The sequence below is a fragment of the Anabrus simplex genome, chromosome 5 (genome assembly GCF_040414725.1).
Source record: "Anabrus simplex isolate iqAnaSimp1 chromosome 5, ASM4041472v1, whole genome shotgun sequence".
NCBI lineage: Eukaryota > Metazoa > Arthropoda > Insecta > Orthoptera > Tettigoniidae > Anabrus > Anabrus simplex.
The window spans coordinates 275,792,548-275,810,461 of NC_090269.1; the positions used below are offsets into that span (position 1 = coordinate 275,792,548).

Below are 17,914 nucleotides of genomic sequence, written 5' to 3' on the forward strand. Positions count from 1 at the left end.
TTGGGGATGTGTGGGATCTGGTAAATGCAGCATGGATGAAGTTTAAGGAAGCGGAGATTGTTATCAGTGGAATACTGTGTAGGAGGGATATTGACTGGAAGGTGATTGGGGATTTAAATGAGACTATGGAGTGGGTATGTGGGAAATTGGGAGTGAGATTTCTAGATCCAAATGGGTGGGTAGGAGACAGGGATCTGTGCTCAGATGGCCTTCACTTAAACCGCAGTGGTACATATAAGTTAGGAAACTTATTTAGAAGGGTTATAGGCAGGTACATTCAGGGAAACAGGGTGGCCTAGGGAGTGGTGTTAAGCAAACAGGGAACTGGAAATCAAGTAGGGATGACATAAAAATGTTAGTGCTCAATTGTAGAAGCATTGTAAACAAAGGAATCGAATTAAGTAATTTAAAGATATATATACTTACCAGATATAGTAATAGTTGAATCATGGGAAATGATATAATGGATGCAGAAATATTCTCACAGAACTGGAGCGTGTATCGTCGAGATAGGATAGGAATGGTAGGAGGGGGAGTGTTCATTCTGGTGAAAGAAGAATTTGTAAGCTACGAAAAAGTTAAGGATGAAAAACATGAAATTCTTGGTAACATAATAGGCAACTTGATGTTTTTGGAGTGTACAAACTGGGAAAGGGTAGCGCTGACGCTGATTCAGAATTATTTGATAAGATAATCAGCTATGTGGGAAATGATAAGGAAAGGAACATGATTGTAGCGGGTGATCTCAATTTACCAAATGTCAATTCGGAATGTAATGCGAATGACAGGAAGCATGAACAACGAATGGCAAATAAGTTAATATTGGAAGGGCAGCTGATTCAGAAAGTGATGGAACCAGCTAGAGGGAAGAATATTTTGGATGTGGTGCTGATAAAACCAGATGAGCTCTATAGAGAAACCGAAGTACCTAATAGATGGTATTAGAGTAGAACGCAGCCCAGAAGGCGGTTTGAAGAGCGTTGCGCAGTAACATTCGTGCGCTTTGTAGTATGACGTGCTTTCCGCTGAGCCAATAGAATCATTTCAGTAAGAGGTGTCTGTTTGTGTGCGTCACGAGTGAATCTTTCGAGTATTATTTGTAAATATCATAATCAACGAATTTAGGGAACTATTTGCGTGTGTACGATAGATCCAGGAAGAGCAAAAAAGACAAGTATTCCGTCGAAAGGCGAGGGAAATAGTATTTAAAGTGTATTTGTATTTTGTAAGCATGAAGCAGCAGGCGTTCATAGGTGGAGAAGGTGAGGAACGCCATGTTGCCACGCTTCAAAAGAAGACAGCACTCGCGTGTGGTATCGGCCTGCGAACAATACAGAGGATAAAACATGCTTCGGAAATAAAAATAATGCGGTGTTCATGTCGCCAGAGAAGAACCCTTAGAGGAAGAAGCCAGTGACGGTCCTCGATGATTTCAATAAAAATATTCTGCGTACAACAATATTTGATATGTATAAAAACGGCGAATATCCTAAGGCATTGAACCTGGACCGTCCATTTACCTTCCTTAATATCTCGAAATTTTTCCTCAACACTTTCGGGGGTTTTTATATTAAAAATTAATGTGGACTTTTAGGAAACGTTTAAGCCCACGAAAAATATAGGTCATCGCTTTGGAATTCAAGATATAACTGGAAGAAAAAATGTTTACACATTCATGCTGTTATGCTCTCTGCACTTTGCCTTCATTTCTCTCAACTTCCATTTAACTTCTTTAATATCTCAAAAATTTCCCTCAACACTTTCTCGGGGTTTGATGTTAAAAATTAATTTGGACTTTCACGAAACTTTTAAGCCCACAAAAAATATAGGTCATCGCTTTGGAATTCAAGACATAACTGGATGAAAAAATGTTTACACATACATGCTGTTATAAGTAGGCTAACTGGCATCACCACACTTCATACTTCTGTCTCTCTCTGTGCAATGAAACCGCCTTCCGAGCTGCGTTCTACTCTAGTGATCACGAAGCTGTTTTTGTCGTAGTTAAAAATAAATGTGAAAGAAAGGAAGGTATTAAAATTAGGACTATTAGGCAGTACCATATGGCTGATAAAACAGGCATGAGGGAGTTTTTAAAAAGTAACTATGATTGCTGGAAATTGGTAAATAAAAATGTAAACAGACTCTGGGATGGGTTTAAAGCAATTGTTGAGGAATGTGAAAATAGGTTTGTACCTTTAAAGGTGGTAAGGAATGGTAAAGATCCACTATATTATAACAGATAAGTAAAGAGACTAAGAAGGAGGTGCAGGTTGGAATGAAATAGAGTTAGAAATGGTTATGGAAGTAAGGAGAAATTGAAGGAACTTACTAGGAAATTGAATCTAGCAAAGAAGTCAGCTAAGGATAACATGATGGCAAGCATAATTGGTGGTCATACAAATTTTAGTGAAAAATGGAAGAGTATGTATAGGTACTTTAAGGCAGAAACTGGTTCAAAGAAGGACATTCCAGGAATCATTAATGAACAAGGGGAGTGTATATGCGAGGATCTTCAAAAGGCAGAAGTATTCAGTCAGCAGTATGTATTGTTAGTTACAAGGATAATGTCCAGATAGGGGATGTGAGTAATACTAAAGAAGTATTAAAATTTACCTATGATAACAATGGCATTTACAGTAAGATACAAAAGTTGAAAACTAGAAAAGCAGCTGGAATTGATAAGATTTCTGGGGATATACTAAAGGCAATGGGTTGGGATATAGTAGCATATCTGAAATACTTATTTGATTATGGTTTGGTTGAAGGAGCTATACCAAATGAATGGAGAGTTGCTATAGTAGCCCCTGTGTATAAAGGAAAGGGTGATAGACATAAAGCTGAAAATTACAGGCCAGTCAGTTTGACATGTATTGCATGTAAGCTTTGGGAAAGCATTCTTTCTGATTATATTAGACATATTTGCAAAATGAATAACTGGTTTGACAGAAGGCAATTTGGGTTTAGGAAAGGTTAGTCCACTGAGGCTCAGCTTGTAGGATTTCAGCAAGATATAGCAGATATCCTGGATTCAGGAGGCCAAATGGACTGTATTGCGATTGACCTATCTAAGGCATTTGATAGGGTAGATCATAGAAGAATACTGGAAAAAATGAGTGCTATTGGACTAGAAAAAAGAGTGACTGAATGGGTGGCTATATTTCTAGAAAATAGAACTCAGAGAATTAGAGTAGGCAAAGCTTTATCTGACCCTGTAATAATTAAGAGGGGAATTCCTCAAGGCAGTATTATTGGACCTTTATGTTTTCTTATATATATCAATGATATGTGTAAAGAAGTGGAATCAGAGATAAGGCTGTTTGCAGATGATGTTATTTTGTACAAAGTAATAAATAAGTTACAAGATTGTGAGCGGCTGCAGGGTGACCTCGATAGTGTTGTGAGATGAACGGTGGACAATGGTATGGTGATAAATGGGGTTAAAAGTCAGGTTGTGAGTTTCACAAATAGGAAAAGTCCTCTCAGTTTTAATTACTGTGTTGATGGGGTGAATGTTCCTTTTGGGGATCATTGTAAGTACCTAGGTGTTAATATAAGAAAAAACTTTCATTGGGGTAATCACATAAATATGACTGTTAATAAAGGGTACAGATTTCTGCACATGGTTATGAGGGTATTTAGGGGTTGTAGTAAGGATGTAAAGGAGAAGACATATAAGTGTCTGGTAAGACCCCAACTAGAGTATGGTTCCAGTGTATTGGACTCTCACCAGGATTACTTGATTCAAGAAATGGAAAAAATCCAAAGAAAAGAAGCTTGATTTGTTCTGGGTGATTTCCAACAAAAGAGTAGCATTACAGAAATGTTGCAAAGTTTGGGCTGGGTAGACTTGGGAGAAAGAAGACGAGCTGCTCGATTAAATGGTATGTTCCGAGCTGTCAGTGTAGAGATTGCGTGGGATGACATCAGTAGACGAATAAGTTTGAGTAGTGTCTTTAAAAGTAGGAAAGATCACAATATGAAGATAAAGTTGGAATTCAAGAGGACAAATTTGGGCAAATATTCATTTATAGGAAGGGGAGTTAGGGATTGGAATAACTTACAAAGGGAAATGTTCAATAATTTTCCAATTTCTTTGTGAACATTTAAGAAAAGGCTAGGAAAACAACAGATAGGGAATCTGCAACCTAAATGCAGATCAGTAGTGATTGATGATCACCAAAAATAGTGTCTAACAAGATATTCCATAACTCCACCGCATACTTTATTTAATAAAAATCATTAACTTGCATAAAAATACATAAAAATACATTATAAGTTAACATAGAGAAGCAACATAAATCCAATGGACAGAAGCAGGGTCCACAACACTCCCCTCACCTCTCCATGGAACAGAGTTGAATGACCACTAAAACTTTCCACTCACCCCTCTCCTTAGCTACTCAGCAACCACAAAACCAAAATCTGGAAGCAGTTGTTGAAGGTGGAGGACTATTCATTAGCAGCTTAGATCAGTACAGAAACATTTCTATAAGTTAATAAGGTCATGGTTGAATACTACTACAATCATTATATATTATTACTTGTTCATAATATCACCAACTCTCAATCACTCACAAGTTTATGCAACGTAAACAACATTATTGTACATATATACACATGATTTAAAGGGATTTGATAGAATGTGAGGATGTTCTTGTAGAATGAAACATGTCATTCTTTATTTTTACAGGTATGTTATAGTGTTAAATGTGTTATAATTAATGTTTCCGACAGACTGAAAAGCTTTAAAGTTACTTTAACTAAATCAATACTGGAAAATATTGCTTCCTTCGTAACAAACATACAAGTAATTCAAACAAAAGAGACTATTCAGGAGAAGATATAGATGATGTTTAGGGCCAGATGTAACATTTATGTGTCTAGAGTAAGGCATTCACAATGTGTGTAATGTTCTATTTGTGTAATATATTTTTCAAATAAAATTGATTGTGGTTGAGTAACGAGTTCCTGGTTATTTCTTGAATGCCAAGAACACTTTGCCATTATTTACAATTTGCTTTATGTCGCACTGACACAGATAGGTCTTATGGTGATGACAGGATATGAAATGGCTAAGAGAGGGGAAGAAGTGACCATGGCCTTAATACAGCCCCAGCATTTGCCTGGTGTGAAAATGGAAAACAACTGAAAAACATCTTCAGGGCTGCTGACATTGAGTTCAAACCCACTCATCATCATCTTCATTTCCCATTTCCAGCTTCCTGGGTTGGGTTGGGTTGTGAATCAAGGACCTGCCTGTCTCTCCACCACTCTTCTCATTTTTTAAGTATATCTTCTGGTTTTCCTCCTCTCTTCTCTATGCACTCCCACACCAAAACTGTCCACCTCTTTCGGGGTCTTCCTTGTGGTCTCTTTCCTGTTAACTTCCCTGAAAAAGCTTTTTTGGCACTCTCTCTTCTCCCATTCTCATCATATGCCCATATCACTTTAGCTTTATTGTTTCTATCCTGTCTTGAAGTTTCAAGATTCCTGTCCTTTTCCTTATCTCTTCATTTCTAATTCTATCCTTTCTGGTCTTGCCCTCAGTATCTCATAGAAATTTCATCTCTGTTGCCTGCATTCTACTCTCCTCTCGTTTTCTTGTAGTCCACGTTCCAGCTGCATAGGTTAGTATGGGTTCATAACAGGTTGAATATAATACTTTCTTACATTTATTCGGGACATCTTGGTTCCACAAAATACCCCTTATACTCTGATAGAAGCTGTTTGATTGTTGTATTCTTTTCCCAACTTCCTTGGTTATCTTTCCATCTTCTGTGATCACACTTCCCAAGTACCTGAAACTTTTAACCACTTCCAGAATTTTACCATTTTTATCTTTCCTCTTCCTTCCTTCCTTCCTTCCCCTTGTCATCACTATTGTTTTACTTTTCTCTGTGCTTACTTTCATCCCATGGTTCATGTTTGTGGGTTACTGTAGTCACGTCCTAGTTCGTGAACCATGGGCAACGGCTGAGTGGCCTAGTAAGTGGTCCTGAGAGTCGGGATACCAGTTGCTATGGAATGGGAGTGGGTATCTCGGACATATTCTGAGTCGTGGCCCTCCTTGTGCTCAGGCGGCTAAGACTATACAATTCACCGGTGGTCCATAACCCGTTAGAGGAGAGATCCTCACTTGGACTATGTGCAAGTAGGGCAGCATCCTGCTTCATGAATTTACCGAGCTCAGAACAATTTAAGCAAACCTCGGACCTATGGGAGTAATGGAGTCCCACTCCCATTTGACAGGCGAGGGACTCCTTGGAAACAACTTGGCGAACGAAATGGAATTCGATGGGGAGCTATCAATATTAATGGGGCTTATGGAAGAAAGAAAGTAGAACTGGCTGAGTCAGCAAAGAGGGTGCATCTGGATGTACTAGGAGTAAGTGATATTCGGGTAAGGGGAGATAATGAGGAAGAGATAGGAGATTATAAAGTGTACTTGACGGGTGTTAGAAAGGGAAGGGCAGAGTCTGGGGTAGGGCTCTTTATCAGGAATACCATTGCATGCAACATAGTTTCTGTTAGGCACGTAAATGAGCGAATGATGTGGGTAGATTTGTCAGTGGGAGGAATTAGGACAAGAATTGTGTCCGTGTATTCACCATGTGAGGGTGCAGATGAAGTTGACAAGTTTTATGAAGCATTGAGTGACATCGTGGTCAGGGTCAACAGCAAGGATAGAATAGTGCTAATGGGCGATTTCAATGCGAGAGTTGGGAATAGAACTGAAGGATACGAAAGGGGGATTGGTAAATGTGGGGAAGATATGGAAGCTAATGGGAATGGGAAGTGTTTGCTGGACTTCTGTGCTAGTATGGGTTTAGCTGTTACGAATACATTCTTCAAGCATAAGGCTATTCACCGCTACACATGGGAGGCTAGGGGTACCAGATCCATAATAGACTATATCTTAACAGACTTTGAATTCAGGAAATCTTTTAGGAATGTACGAGTTTTTTGTGGATTTTTCGATGATACAGACCACTATCTGATCTGTAGTGCACTAAGTATCTCTAGGCCTAGGGTAGAGAAAGTGAAATCTGTCTGCAAACGAATAAGGGTAGAAAGTCTCCAGGACGAGGAAATTAGACAGAAGTACATGGATATGATTAGTGAGAAGTTTCGAACAGTAGACAGTAAGCAGGTTCAGGATATAGAAAGTGAATGGGTGGCATACAGGGATGCTGTAATAGAAACAGCAAGGGAATGCCTAGGAACAACTGTGTGTAAAGATAGGAAAAGGCGAACATCTTGGTGGAATGATGAAGTGAGAGCAGCCTGTAAACGTAAAAAGAAGGCTTATCAGAAATGGCTCCAAACAAGGGCCAAGGCAGACAGGGATTGGTACATAGATGAAAGAAACAGAGCGAAACAAATAGTTGCTGAATCCAAAAAGAAGTCATGGGAAGATTTTGGTAATAACCTGGAAAGGCTAGGTCAAGCAGCAGGGAAACCTTTCTGGCAGTAATAAAGAGTCTTAGGAAGGGAGGGAAAATGGAAATGAACAGTGTTTTGAGTAATTCAGGTGAACTCATAATAGATCCCAGGGAATCACTGGAGAGGTGGAGGGAATATTTTGAACATCTTCTCAATGTAAAAGGAAATCATCATGGTGGTGATGCAAACAGCCAAGCTCATGGGGAGGAGGAAAATATGTTGGTGAAATTATGCTTGAGGAAGTGGAAAGGATAGTAAATAAACTCCATTGTCATAAGGCAGCAGGAATAGATGAAATTAGACCTGAAATGGTGAAGTACAGTGGGAAGGCAGGGATGAAATGGCTTCATAGAGTAGTAAAATTAGCGTGGAGTGTTGGTAAGGTACCTTCAGATTGGACAAAAGCAGTAATTGCACCTATCTATAAGCAAGGGAACAGGAAGGATTGCAACAACTGTCGAGGTATCTCATTGATTAGTATACCAGGCAAAGTATTCACTGGCATCCTGGAAGGGAGGGTGCGATCAGTCGTTGAGAGGAAGTTGGATGAAAACCAGTGTGGTTTCAGACCACAGAGAGGCTGTCAGGATCAGATTTTCAGTATGCGCCAGGTAACTGAAAAATGCTACGAGAGGAATAGGCAGTTGTGTTTATGTTTCGTAGATCTAGAGAAAGCATATGACAGGGTACCGAGGGAAAAGATGTTCGCCATACTGGGGGACTATGGAATTAAAGGTAGATTATTAAAATCAATCAAAGGCATTTATGTTGACAATTGGGCTTCAGTGAGAATTGATGGTAGAATGAGTTCATGGTTCAGGGTACTTGCAGGAGTTAGACAAGGCTGTAATCTTTCACCTTTGCTGTTTGTAGTTTACATGGATCATCTGCTGAAAGGTATAAAGTGGCAGGGAGGGATTCAGTTAGGTGGAAATGTAGTAAGCAGTTTGGCCTATGCTGACGACTTGGTCTTAATGGCAGACTGTGCCGAAAGCCTGCAGTCCAATATCTTGGAACTTGAAAATAGGTGCAATGAGTATGGTATGAAAATTAGCCTCTCGAAGACTAAATTGATGTCAGTAGGTAAGAAATTCAACAGAATCGAATGTCAGATTGGTGATACAAAGCTGGAACAGGTCGATAATTTCAAATATTTAGGTTGTGTGTTCTCCCAGGATGGTAATATAGTAAGAGAGATTGAATCAAGGTGTAGTAAAGCTAATGCAGTGAGCTCGCAGTTGCGATCAGCAGTATTCTGTAAGAAGGAAGTCAGCTCTCAGACGAAACTATCTTTACATCGGTCTGTTTTCAGACCAACTTTGCTTTATGGGAGCGAAAGCTGGGTGGACTCAGGATATCTTATTCATAAGTTAGAAGTAACAGACATGAAAGTAGCGAGAATGATTGTTGGTACAAACAAGTGGGAACAATGGCAGGAGGGTACTCGGAATGAGGAGATAAAGGCTAATTTAGGAATGAACTCGATGGATGAAGCTGTACGCATAAACCGGCATCAGTGGTGGGGTCATGTGAGATGAATGGAGGAGGATAGGTTACCTAGGAGAATAATGGACTCTGTTGTGGAGGGTAAGAGAAGTAGAGGGAGGCCACGACGACGATGGTTAGACTCGGTTTCTAACGATTTAAAGATAAGAGGTATAGAACTAAATTAGGCCACAACACTAGTTGCAAATCGAGGATTGTGGCAACGTTTAGTAAATTCTCAGAGGCTTGCAGACTGAACGCTGAAAGGCATAACAGTCTATAATGATAATGTATGTATGTATATATGTACTTTCATCCCAAATGTTTTTATCTCTTGATTCCATACATCTACTTGTTTCTGACTTCCGTTTCATCCTCACCCCATATCACTATATCGTGCAAACAACACTGCTTTTGTTGCCTGTCAATCTCTGTTTAATGTTCTTAGGGAATTTTATCCATGACTATGATGAATAGTATTGGGGATAGTACACTTCTCTGTTGGAGACCAGTTTCAACTTTAAAGCATTTTGTTTTTCCTATACTAGTTTTCACACTACTAACACAATTTTTGTACATGGCTTTTATCATTTTCACTTCAACTCTGTTAACTTGTTTTTCTCTTAATGTGTTCCATACCAACTGTCTGGGCACACTTTAATAAGCTCTCTCAATGTCAATAAATATCATCACTATGTCTTTTCCAAACTCTCATCCTTTCTCCATCATATGTCTTAATGTAAAGATCAGGTCAAACATTGATCTGTCTTTCCTAAAACCATACTGTTCTTCTTCCATTTCTCCTTATAGCTTCTTCCTCAGTCTTCCTTTCAATACTCTCTCAAATATCTTAGCTACGTGGTCAATAAGAGTGATCCCTCTGTAGTTATTCGATTCCTTTTTATTACCTTTTCTAAATATCAGGATAATTAAACCCTCTCCCCACTCTTCTGGGATCTCTTTCTTCCTCCAGATTATTCCAAATAATCTATACAGCCACTGTAGCCCTATTGGTGCTGCTGCTTTTATCATTTCCATAGTTACCTCATCCACTCCTTGCTGCTTTACTGCTCTTCATCTTTTGTATGGCTTCTTCTATTTCTAACATCAATAACTCCTTTTCTTGTTCTTCTTCTTTCCCCATTGTTTCTTCTTGCTCCTTCTCATCTACCAGTTCACTGTATTTAATATTAAGCAATTCTGAGAAGTATTCTTCCCATCTTTTTAATATGTCATCTCTTTGCATCAATATCTGCCTTGTTTCAGTTTTTACAAGTTTTGTATCTTCCCTATTTCATAAACTATTCTTCACCAAACCAAACAAAACCTTTTTACTTCCCTTTATATCCTCCTGTAAAGTTTCTGTGAAACTTTCCCAGCTCTTCCGTTTCGCTTCTTGTACTATTTTCTTACATACCTTTTTGGCTTCTTTATATTTCTGCCAATTCTCTGTACTATTGCTGCCTATTCACTTCCTTCAAGCCATTTGTTTCTCTTTAACTGCTTCCTTTACCCTGCTGTTCCACCAAGGAGTCTCCTTTTCTTTTTTCCTCCCTGATACTCTTCCACAGGTGTTTACTGCACACTTTACAAAACCATTTCTGAAACATGTCCATTCCTCTTCCATACTCCCATCTTTTCTCCATCATATGTCTTAATATAAAGATCAGCTCAAGCAATGATCTGTCTTTCCTAAAACCTTACTGTTCTTTTTCCATTTCTTCTTCTAGCTTCCTCCTCAGTCTGCCTTCCAATACTCTCTCAAATATCTTAGCTACATTTCAAATTAGGCTGCCCCTAACACGGAGTCAGATGCCTTTTGTGGCCGCTCCTCTGGAGTACAGATGCTACGGGTTTGCCCCTTCTGCCACTTCCACCATACCAAAGACCATCTTCTCCGCTGTAGATGCCATTGAGGTCTTCACCCATAACCCAGGGCAAGGGCCCTCGATATTTATGATCCCTGGAGAGAGGGTGTCGCAGTAATTTAAAACCCCCAGGAATTGGGCTACCTGTTAGTCCGCGGGTTGTATTGGGTATTTTAACCAGCCCTACGTACTGTAGAGACCCCCTGTCCACCACCTAGGGATGCGCTCTGTAGGGGTCAGGTTCCCCTGGTTGCTTATTGGAAGTTAACTCCACCTACAAAGGCTTAGGTTATTTGCAGAGGGGTTCAAACCCACTATCTCACGAAAACACTATGTCATATAATAGATCATGCTCCTATACCTCTGAGGTACAGATTTAATTAGAATTTAGAAACATATTTTCTAAAGCCCAGTATATGAAAATCTAGGTTACTGTTTCTTGAAACTCAAGTGAAACTTACCATTCCAAAGTACCTTTCTTCAGTGCTGATATTATTTCACCTCGAATTTCCTTGTTGAAGGGACAGCACTTCCAGAAGGCCTTCATGCTTGACATCAGACCAAGACACCTGTTCAAAGTGAGATTAAATTAGTTGAAAAATACCTAAGTCATAATTTTTCTATCTTCTAATGCACATCAATATTTACACAGTAGTAAAGCCAAATAGTTTCTGTATAGACTACTTACAGAAGATATTATTAATCCTCCAGTTAATTCATAAAAAAAGACAGGTTGCTCTTAAATTAATATGTCTACAGAGATATTAAATAAATCAAAGAAGATAAGAAAATGGATATTTCCCCAATATCTAAGCAAGTAATCAAACATCAGAATACTGATGATGTTACACTCTAAGTGCCTCTTTACAAGTGTTTGAAAGTGTATTCATGAGACAGAATACAATATTAAAAATACAATAGTCAGAAGAGAAAGAGAAAGTTAGTGATATACACTTACAATTCCCTATTGCTAATTTATATACTTTGTCTATTTTAAGGTTAAATTTCATTTTTATGGAGTTATATATATTTTATCTTACCTGAGAAGATAATCTAATCTGCACATGGCTATTCGGTTGTGTGGGGCAAATAATTGACGATGCTTTCGAAGAAGTTGAAGTCCATAATCTATGAACATATTGAAAGACTCTGCCAGGCACTCCTCCTGAAGGAAATTTGGAAAGAAAAAAAATGTTATGTACCAAATTATTTTAAAAACAAGTTCTTCAGTCAGTGGCAGAGCATGAATGTTCCAAAATTGTTATCAAAATTGTTTTAAAACTACTTCCTGACTGATGCCAAATTTAAGAACTCCAATGTATTTTGGAAGTATATAAACAAACTGTTTATTAGTTTCACGGAGAAACACACTATTTTAAGTTACATTAAAGCAAAATATTGAATATATTACAATTATTACAGCAAATGAAATATTGAACCTGTACTTCAAGATGGTAACCTACTAACAAAATTTCTAGGTGAATGTAGCATACCATACCTCTTGTTTCTTGTATGATGATCTCAAATTCATGACTTGTTTTCATTATACAAATTTTCTAGGCAAAAACATTTATTACAGAGTCATGAATAACTGGAGTCTTCTCTATAGTTTTCAAGAGGTTTCTTTCTATGGCAAGCAGTTCTTTAATGTAGACAGTCTTTGCTGAGTTTGAGTATTTTTGAGATATGCGTGAATTGTGGTTAATGCAATCGGGCGTTCCCTGGGCAACGGTTTGACCGGCTGATTCTTCCACAAAGGTGCTGCTACACAGCAACAAGTATGCAAGAGAACTTATCTACGCATAGTCCTTTTCAGGACCAACCAAGCAAGGAACACTCATCAATTTCCATTGGTAACAACTTACGGATATGTCACTTAAACATCGAATCGATTTCAACTGCTAAGAGTCAATATCTCTCATGCCTGATGCTGCAGAATACTGTAGATATAATAGCAATACAGGAGACTCACACCAAGGATGACACAGATCTTTACAGAAGAGGAAGGATATATGGTTATGATCTGGCTGGAGCCATAAATGATGAACAATACGGTATTGCTACATATGTCAGGTCCCATCTCACCGACTACAAAGTAACTTATCAGGACAGAACAGCAGATGTTTTTGTTTTGGCTGTAGAGATTGCCGGCATCACTGTAGTAAATATTTATAAACCTCCACAAGTCAGCTGGCCAAATCCTCCTGTAAGATCCTTCAGTCACCCAGTAGTGTATGTCGGTGATTTCAACAGCCATAGTTATGTATGGGGATATCTGAATGAAGACGACAGTGGTGCAGTTCTAAATGAATGGATGGATATGTACAATCTTCAGCTTGTGTACAATGCTAAAGATCCAGGAACTTTCCGATCTGGTAGGTGGTTAAAGGATTATTCCCCTGATCTGTGCATCGTATCTAAATCTGGAAATAATGATATGACACAACGAAAAGTCTTTCCCACACAGCCAACATAGGCCAGTCATTATTTATTATGGTACAGAAATTCCACTAGTAACCTCCATCCCACAACCTCGATGGAATTTTCAACTTGCGAACTGGGAACTGTTTCAGAAAGGTCTTGATAACACCGTTCAGTGGATTCCCCCAATTCCATCCAATTATGAACGATTTGTGCGTGCTATTAAAGTTAATGCCAAAAACTATATTCCACGTGGGTTTCGGAAGGAATACATCCCCGGATGGTCTCAAGAATGCAATGATTTGTATGTTAAATATCAAGAATCTCACGATGACACAACAGCTGATAACCTTTTGAGAGCTCTCAATAAGAACAGAAGAGAAAAATGGCATAAAACAGTGGCAGAACTTAACTTTACACATTCTAGTCGCAAAGCCTGGAACCTTATAAGAAAACTTGGTACAGATCCAAGGCTGTCAAGCACAGTCCCACATGTGAATGCCAATGCTGTTGCATCCAGACTAATGAAGAATTCGAAAGCTAAAATTGACAAGGCACATACACGAATCGTGAGAAATGAATTGTACATAAAGAGATCCAATCTAACACCACATCCTGACTATTCAGGTGACTTCAGCATTGAGGAACTTGATATAGCCTTGAATATGCTAAAGGTAAATAAAGCTGTTGGCTTTGATGGCATATATCCAGAGTTTCTTAAAGCCATAGGACCTAAAACAAAATTGTGGCTCATTGAATTCTTCAATGAAATTCTACGAACTGGAAGATTACCAAAGCTTTTCAAGCAGGCTAAGATAATTGCCATCCTGAAACCAGGCAAAGACGGAATGGATGCTTCTCACTACCGGCCAGTATCGCTACTCAGCGTGACCTATTCTTATTCTAAATCGCATTCAAGAGGCTATTGATCAAACCATCCCTGTTGAACAAGGTGGCTTTAGGAAACATCGGAGCTGCTGCGACCAGGTTTTAACATTGACAACTCTAGTTGAAGCTGGATTTCAACGAGGTCTCCGATCAGCTGCAGTTTTTGTGGACCTTACAGCAGCTTATGACACTGTGTGGAGGGATGGCTTGATGTCAAAGTTTATTAAAATCATCCCATGTCAAAAGCTGGCGTTTCTAGTGAACAACATGCTCTCTGACAGACGCTTTAAGGTGTTTCTGAACGGACAGTCTAGCAGATGGAGGACTCTAAACAATGGCCTACCTCAGGGATCAGTTCTGGCCCCCATTCTGTTTAACTTGTATATTCATGATATGCCAGACACTGACTCATTGAAAATCCAGTATGCAGATGACCTAGCGTTAGTCTTCCAGAGTAAAGGTCTTATGCACTGTGAGAATGTACTGACAAGTGATCTGACGAAATTGAATGACTACTTCCATAAATGGAGACTTCAACCTAACCCAAATAAAACTGAGGTTACTGCATTCCATCTAAATAATAAGGAAGCCCATAGGAAGCTACATATGACTTTCGACGGAACCGAAGTACCGCATAACTACAATCCCAAATATCTAGGAATCACTCTGGATCGGTCCTTGACATTCAAACAACAGTGCATCACGTTATCTAAGAAACTTGGCTCCAGAGTGAATCTACTCCGCAAGATTGCCGGAAGTAGCTGGGGTGCGGACGCCAATACCCTACGCACTGCTGCACTCGCTCTTGTGTATTCTGCTGGTGAATACTGTGCTCCTGTATGGCAAAACAGCATTCACACAACAAAGATTGATGTCCAGCTTAATGAAGCCATGAGAGTGATCACTGGTACTGTCAGATCTACTCCCATTCAGTGGTTACCTGTCTTAGCTAATATTGCCCCGCCAGATCTAAGGAGGAAAGCAGCTAGGGTAAACTTGCTCAAGAAGATCTCTTCTCATAAGAACTCTCCCTTGTACGATGCCCTACAACACCCACCAACAACTCGTCTGAAATCACGCAAACCACCCTGGACTGATTTTAAAAGTATCAGCTCTTTCGACATGACCTCTGAGTGGCGACAGCGTTGGCATGAACATCCACCCAACAACGCTCACTTGGTTCAAGATCCAACAAAGAAGGTTGAAGGATTCCAACTGCCGCGTCAAACCTGGTCGAAGCTGAACCGAATTAGGACGGGTCAAGGGAGGTGTGGCTACATATTGAAGAAATGGGGTTTCCGTTCGTCTGCTGACTGCGACTGTGGAGCGGAGGAGCAGACAATGGAGCACATCGTTAAGGAGTGCCCACTTCGAGCATTTAATGGTGATCTGAGGCTTCTACATCAAGTGACTCCGAGTGCTCTGGACTGGTTGTCAAATTTGGACATTTCCATTTGATATTTTTTTTTGTGTACTTGTAAAGCCATACGATATATATATAATGCAGGAATACATTAAAATATCAAGTTTTTCTATGTTTGAAAATCAATTCCACAAATTACTGATCAATGTATCCAAAAATTCTCAAATACAGCCTATGATAAAGAAGCAGTTCTATTTTTATTTATAACAAAATTCTTGGCCTTTTACAAGGCACTTCTTTGTTTCCTAGGCAAAACTGAAATTCTTCTTCACATGTTACCAGAATATTTTAAAGTTGTTTCTTTCATTTTTCAGCAAATTCTTATGCTCTCCTATTTTCTTGGTGCAATAGGTATAATGCCATTAAATTCTGCTTGCAGTATGAAAACCTGCAACCTGTTTTCCAGTCATTGACCGGGTCAGGAATGTAATGAATGAAGCAGATATAGGCTGTTAGTACGATGGGGTCGCCACTCCCAAAGTGATTTATTAATGAATGATAGATGCTATGAAATGAGAATGGAGAGTGTTGCTGGAATGAAAGATGACAGGGAAAACCAGAGTACCCGGAGAAAAACCTGTCCCGCCTCCGCTTTGTCCAACACAAATCTCACATGGAGTGATGGGGATTTGAACCACGGTATCCAGCAGTGAGAGGCCGACGCGCTGCCATCTGAGCCACAGAGGCTACTAAAATTTTTGCATGTGGTAGAATTAGCAAAGAAGCTGGGGAAAAAAAAAAAAAAAAAAAGCTGAAATCAAAATCCTGAAGTATACTACTGAAACTGTACAACAAAACATTTTTCTCTATCTCATTCCTTATGATCACTGGCTACAGAATTTTTAAAAAGTGCCTGTTTTTCCAGACTGTTTGAACTAATTTTTTTCCCAGCAAAAATCCACCAAGTACAAGCTAATGCAGGTAATTGTTTTCAACAAAATTCAGCAAAGGCAACCTTTCTCTTACATGATCTTGAAAAGAAAGCTGAAAACCCTTAAGATGGTTTCAAAGAAAATTGTATACACTTTAACCGTTAATTGGTCATGCACGGTCTTTTTATGGATTTAGTCACTCTCAGTCTTAAAAGACATTTTTTTTTTTGCTAGTTGCTTCACGTCGCGCCGACACAGATAGGTCTTATGGCGACGATGGGACAGGGAAGGGCTGGGAGTGGGAAGGAAGCGGCCGTGGCCTTAATTAAGGTACAGCCCCAGCATTTGCCTGGTGTGAAAATGGGAAACCACGGAAAACCATTTTCAGGGCTGCCGACAGTGGAGTTCGAACCTACTATCTCCCGAATACTGGATACTGGCCGCACTTAAGCGACTGCAGCTATCGAGCTCGGTCTTCTTAAAAGACTGAGTAGGTATAAAACATAAACTTCCTTCTCATAAGACTTTATCAAAAATATAAAAAATTAAACATATATGGTAAATACAATGAATAGAAATGATTAAATGCAATTCAACTTCATGTTCCTGTGTGTTTGTGCATGCTCATATGTAAGGCTCTATAAGGTGGGTATGCTTAGCCGCCATTTTGGTTCATACATGTGCAGTGGGCCATGTGATCCAACTCTAGTTTCTCCTATGTGCGGTCGCTTCGTCACATTGAACGTATTGTTTTAATCGCCGCGTGCATGAACAGAATAGTTTTATATTTGTGTGGATATTTATTACATATAGGTGGGTTGTTCTGCACCTAGTTGTAGTAATGTTTCTACTGCGGGATAGAGGTTGTTTAGATTCCCTTCTGATCTGTATTATGCCTCCGCTGCCTCTGCTACACCTTCTAATTCAACTGCTGACTTAAACCTGCATCCAGCTCCCACTGACATTACTACACCCCTTAATTCAGTCACATTGATCATTTAATATTCAGTTCTGCCCCCAAAGTCTGGCAATATGAGTTTAACATGCAAACACCACAGTTACAATATTTGTCAAAACTTCACTTCATATGACAGAAATAATTTGTTTAACATTGGTGGCAGTACAACAAATGCAGATTGAAAACCAAGATCTGTGGTAGGCCTGTATGCAGACAGCTTGTAAACTGAGCTTTCTGACTCAAGCTCTGAAACGTTCGTTTTTTTTAAATTTGGGTGATCTAAAGAAACTAAATTGTGATGTTATGAAATTAATTTGTAGGCTAAATGTGAGGTCTCTATAGGGACTATAAGCATTATATAATGCAAAATGGTGCAAATCTTGTAGTGGAGAAAATTTTGAATGATAAATGTACCAGTACATGGTCTCCAATTTAAAAGAAATAACTGTTAGACACTTCTTCAAAATTCGATCCTGTGCTGTTGTGACTGTAACAAGAATGTACGGAAACGAGGTAAATGTATGGGACAGCTTCGGAAAAGAAGAGAAAATTG

The 17,914-nt window shown here is 39.2% G+C and overlaps 1 protein-coding gene across 1 annotated transcript in view; it reads right to left on the reverse strand.

The window, feature by feature from the left end:
* The window catches only part of unc-13-4A (BAI1 associated protein 3), an 824,271-nt gene that overhangs the window by 253,180 nt on the left and 553,177 nt on the right, over positions 1–17,914 (reverse strand). Inside the window, exons 11-12 of the mRNA XM_067148123.2 lie at positions 11,840–11,964; positions 11,261–11,368 (exon numbers count right to left, since the gene is read on the reverse strand). Of these exons, the coding sequence (XP_067004224.1) occupies positions 11,261–11,368; positions 11,840–11,964 (233 nt within the window). The remainder of the gene's footprint in view (positions 1–11,260; positions 11,369–11,839; positions 11,965–17,914) is intronic.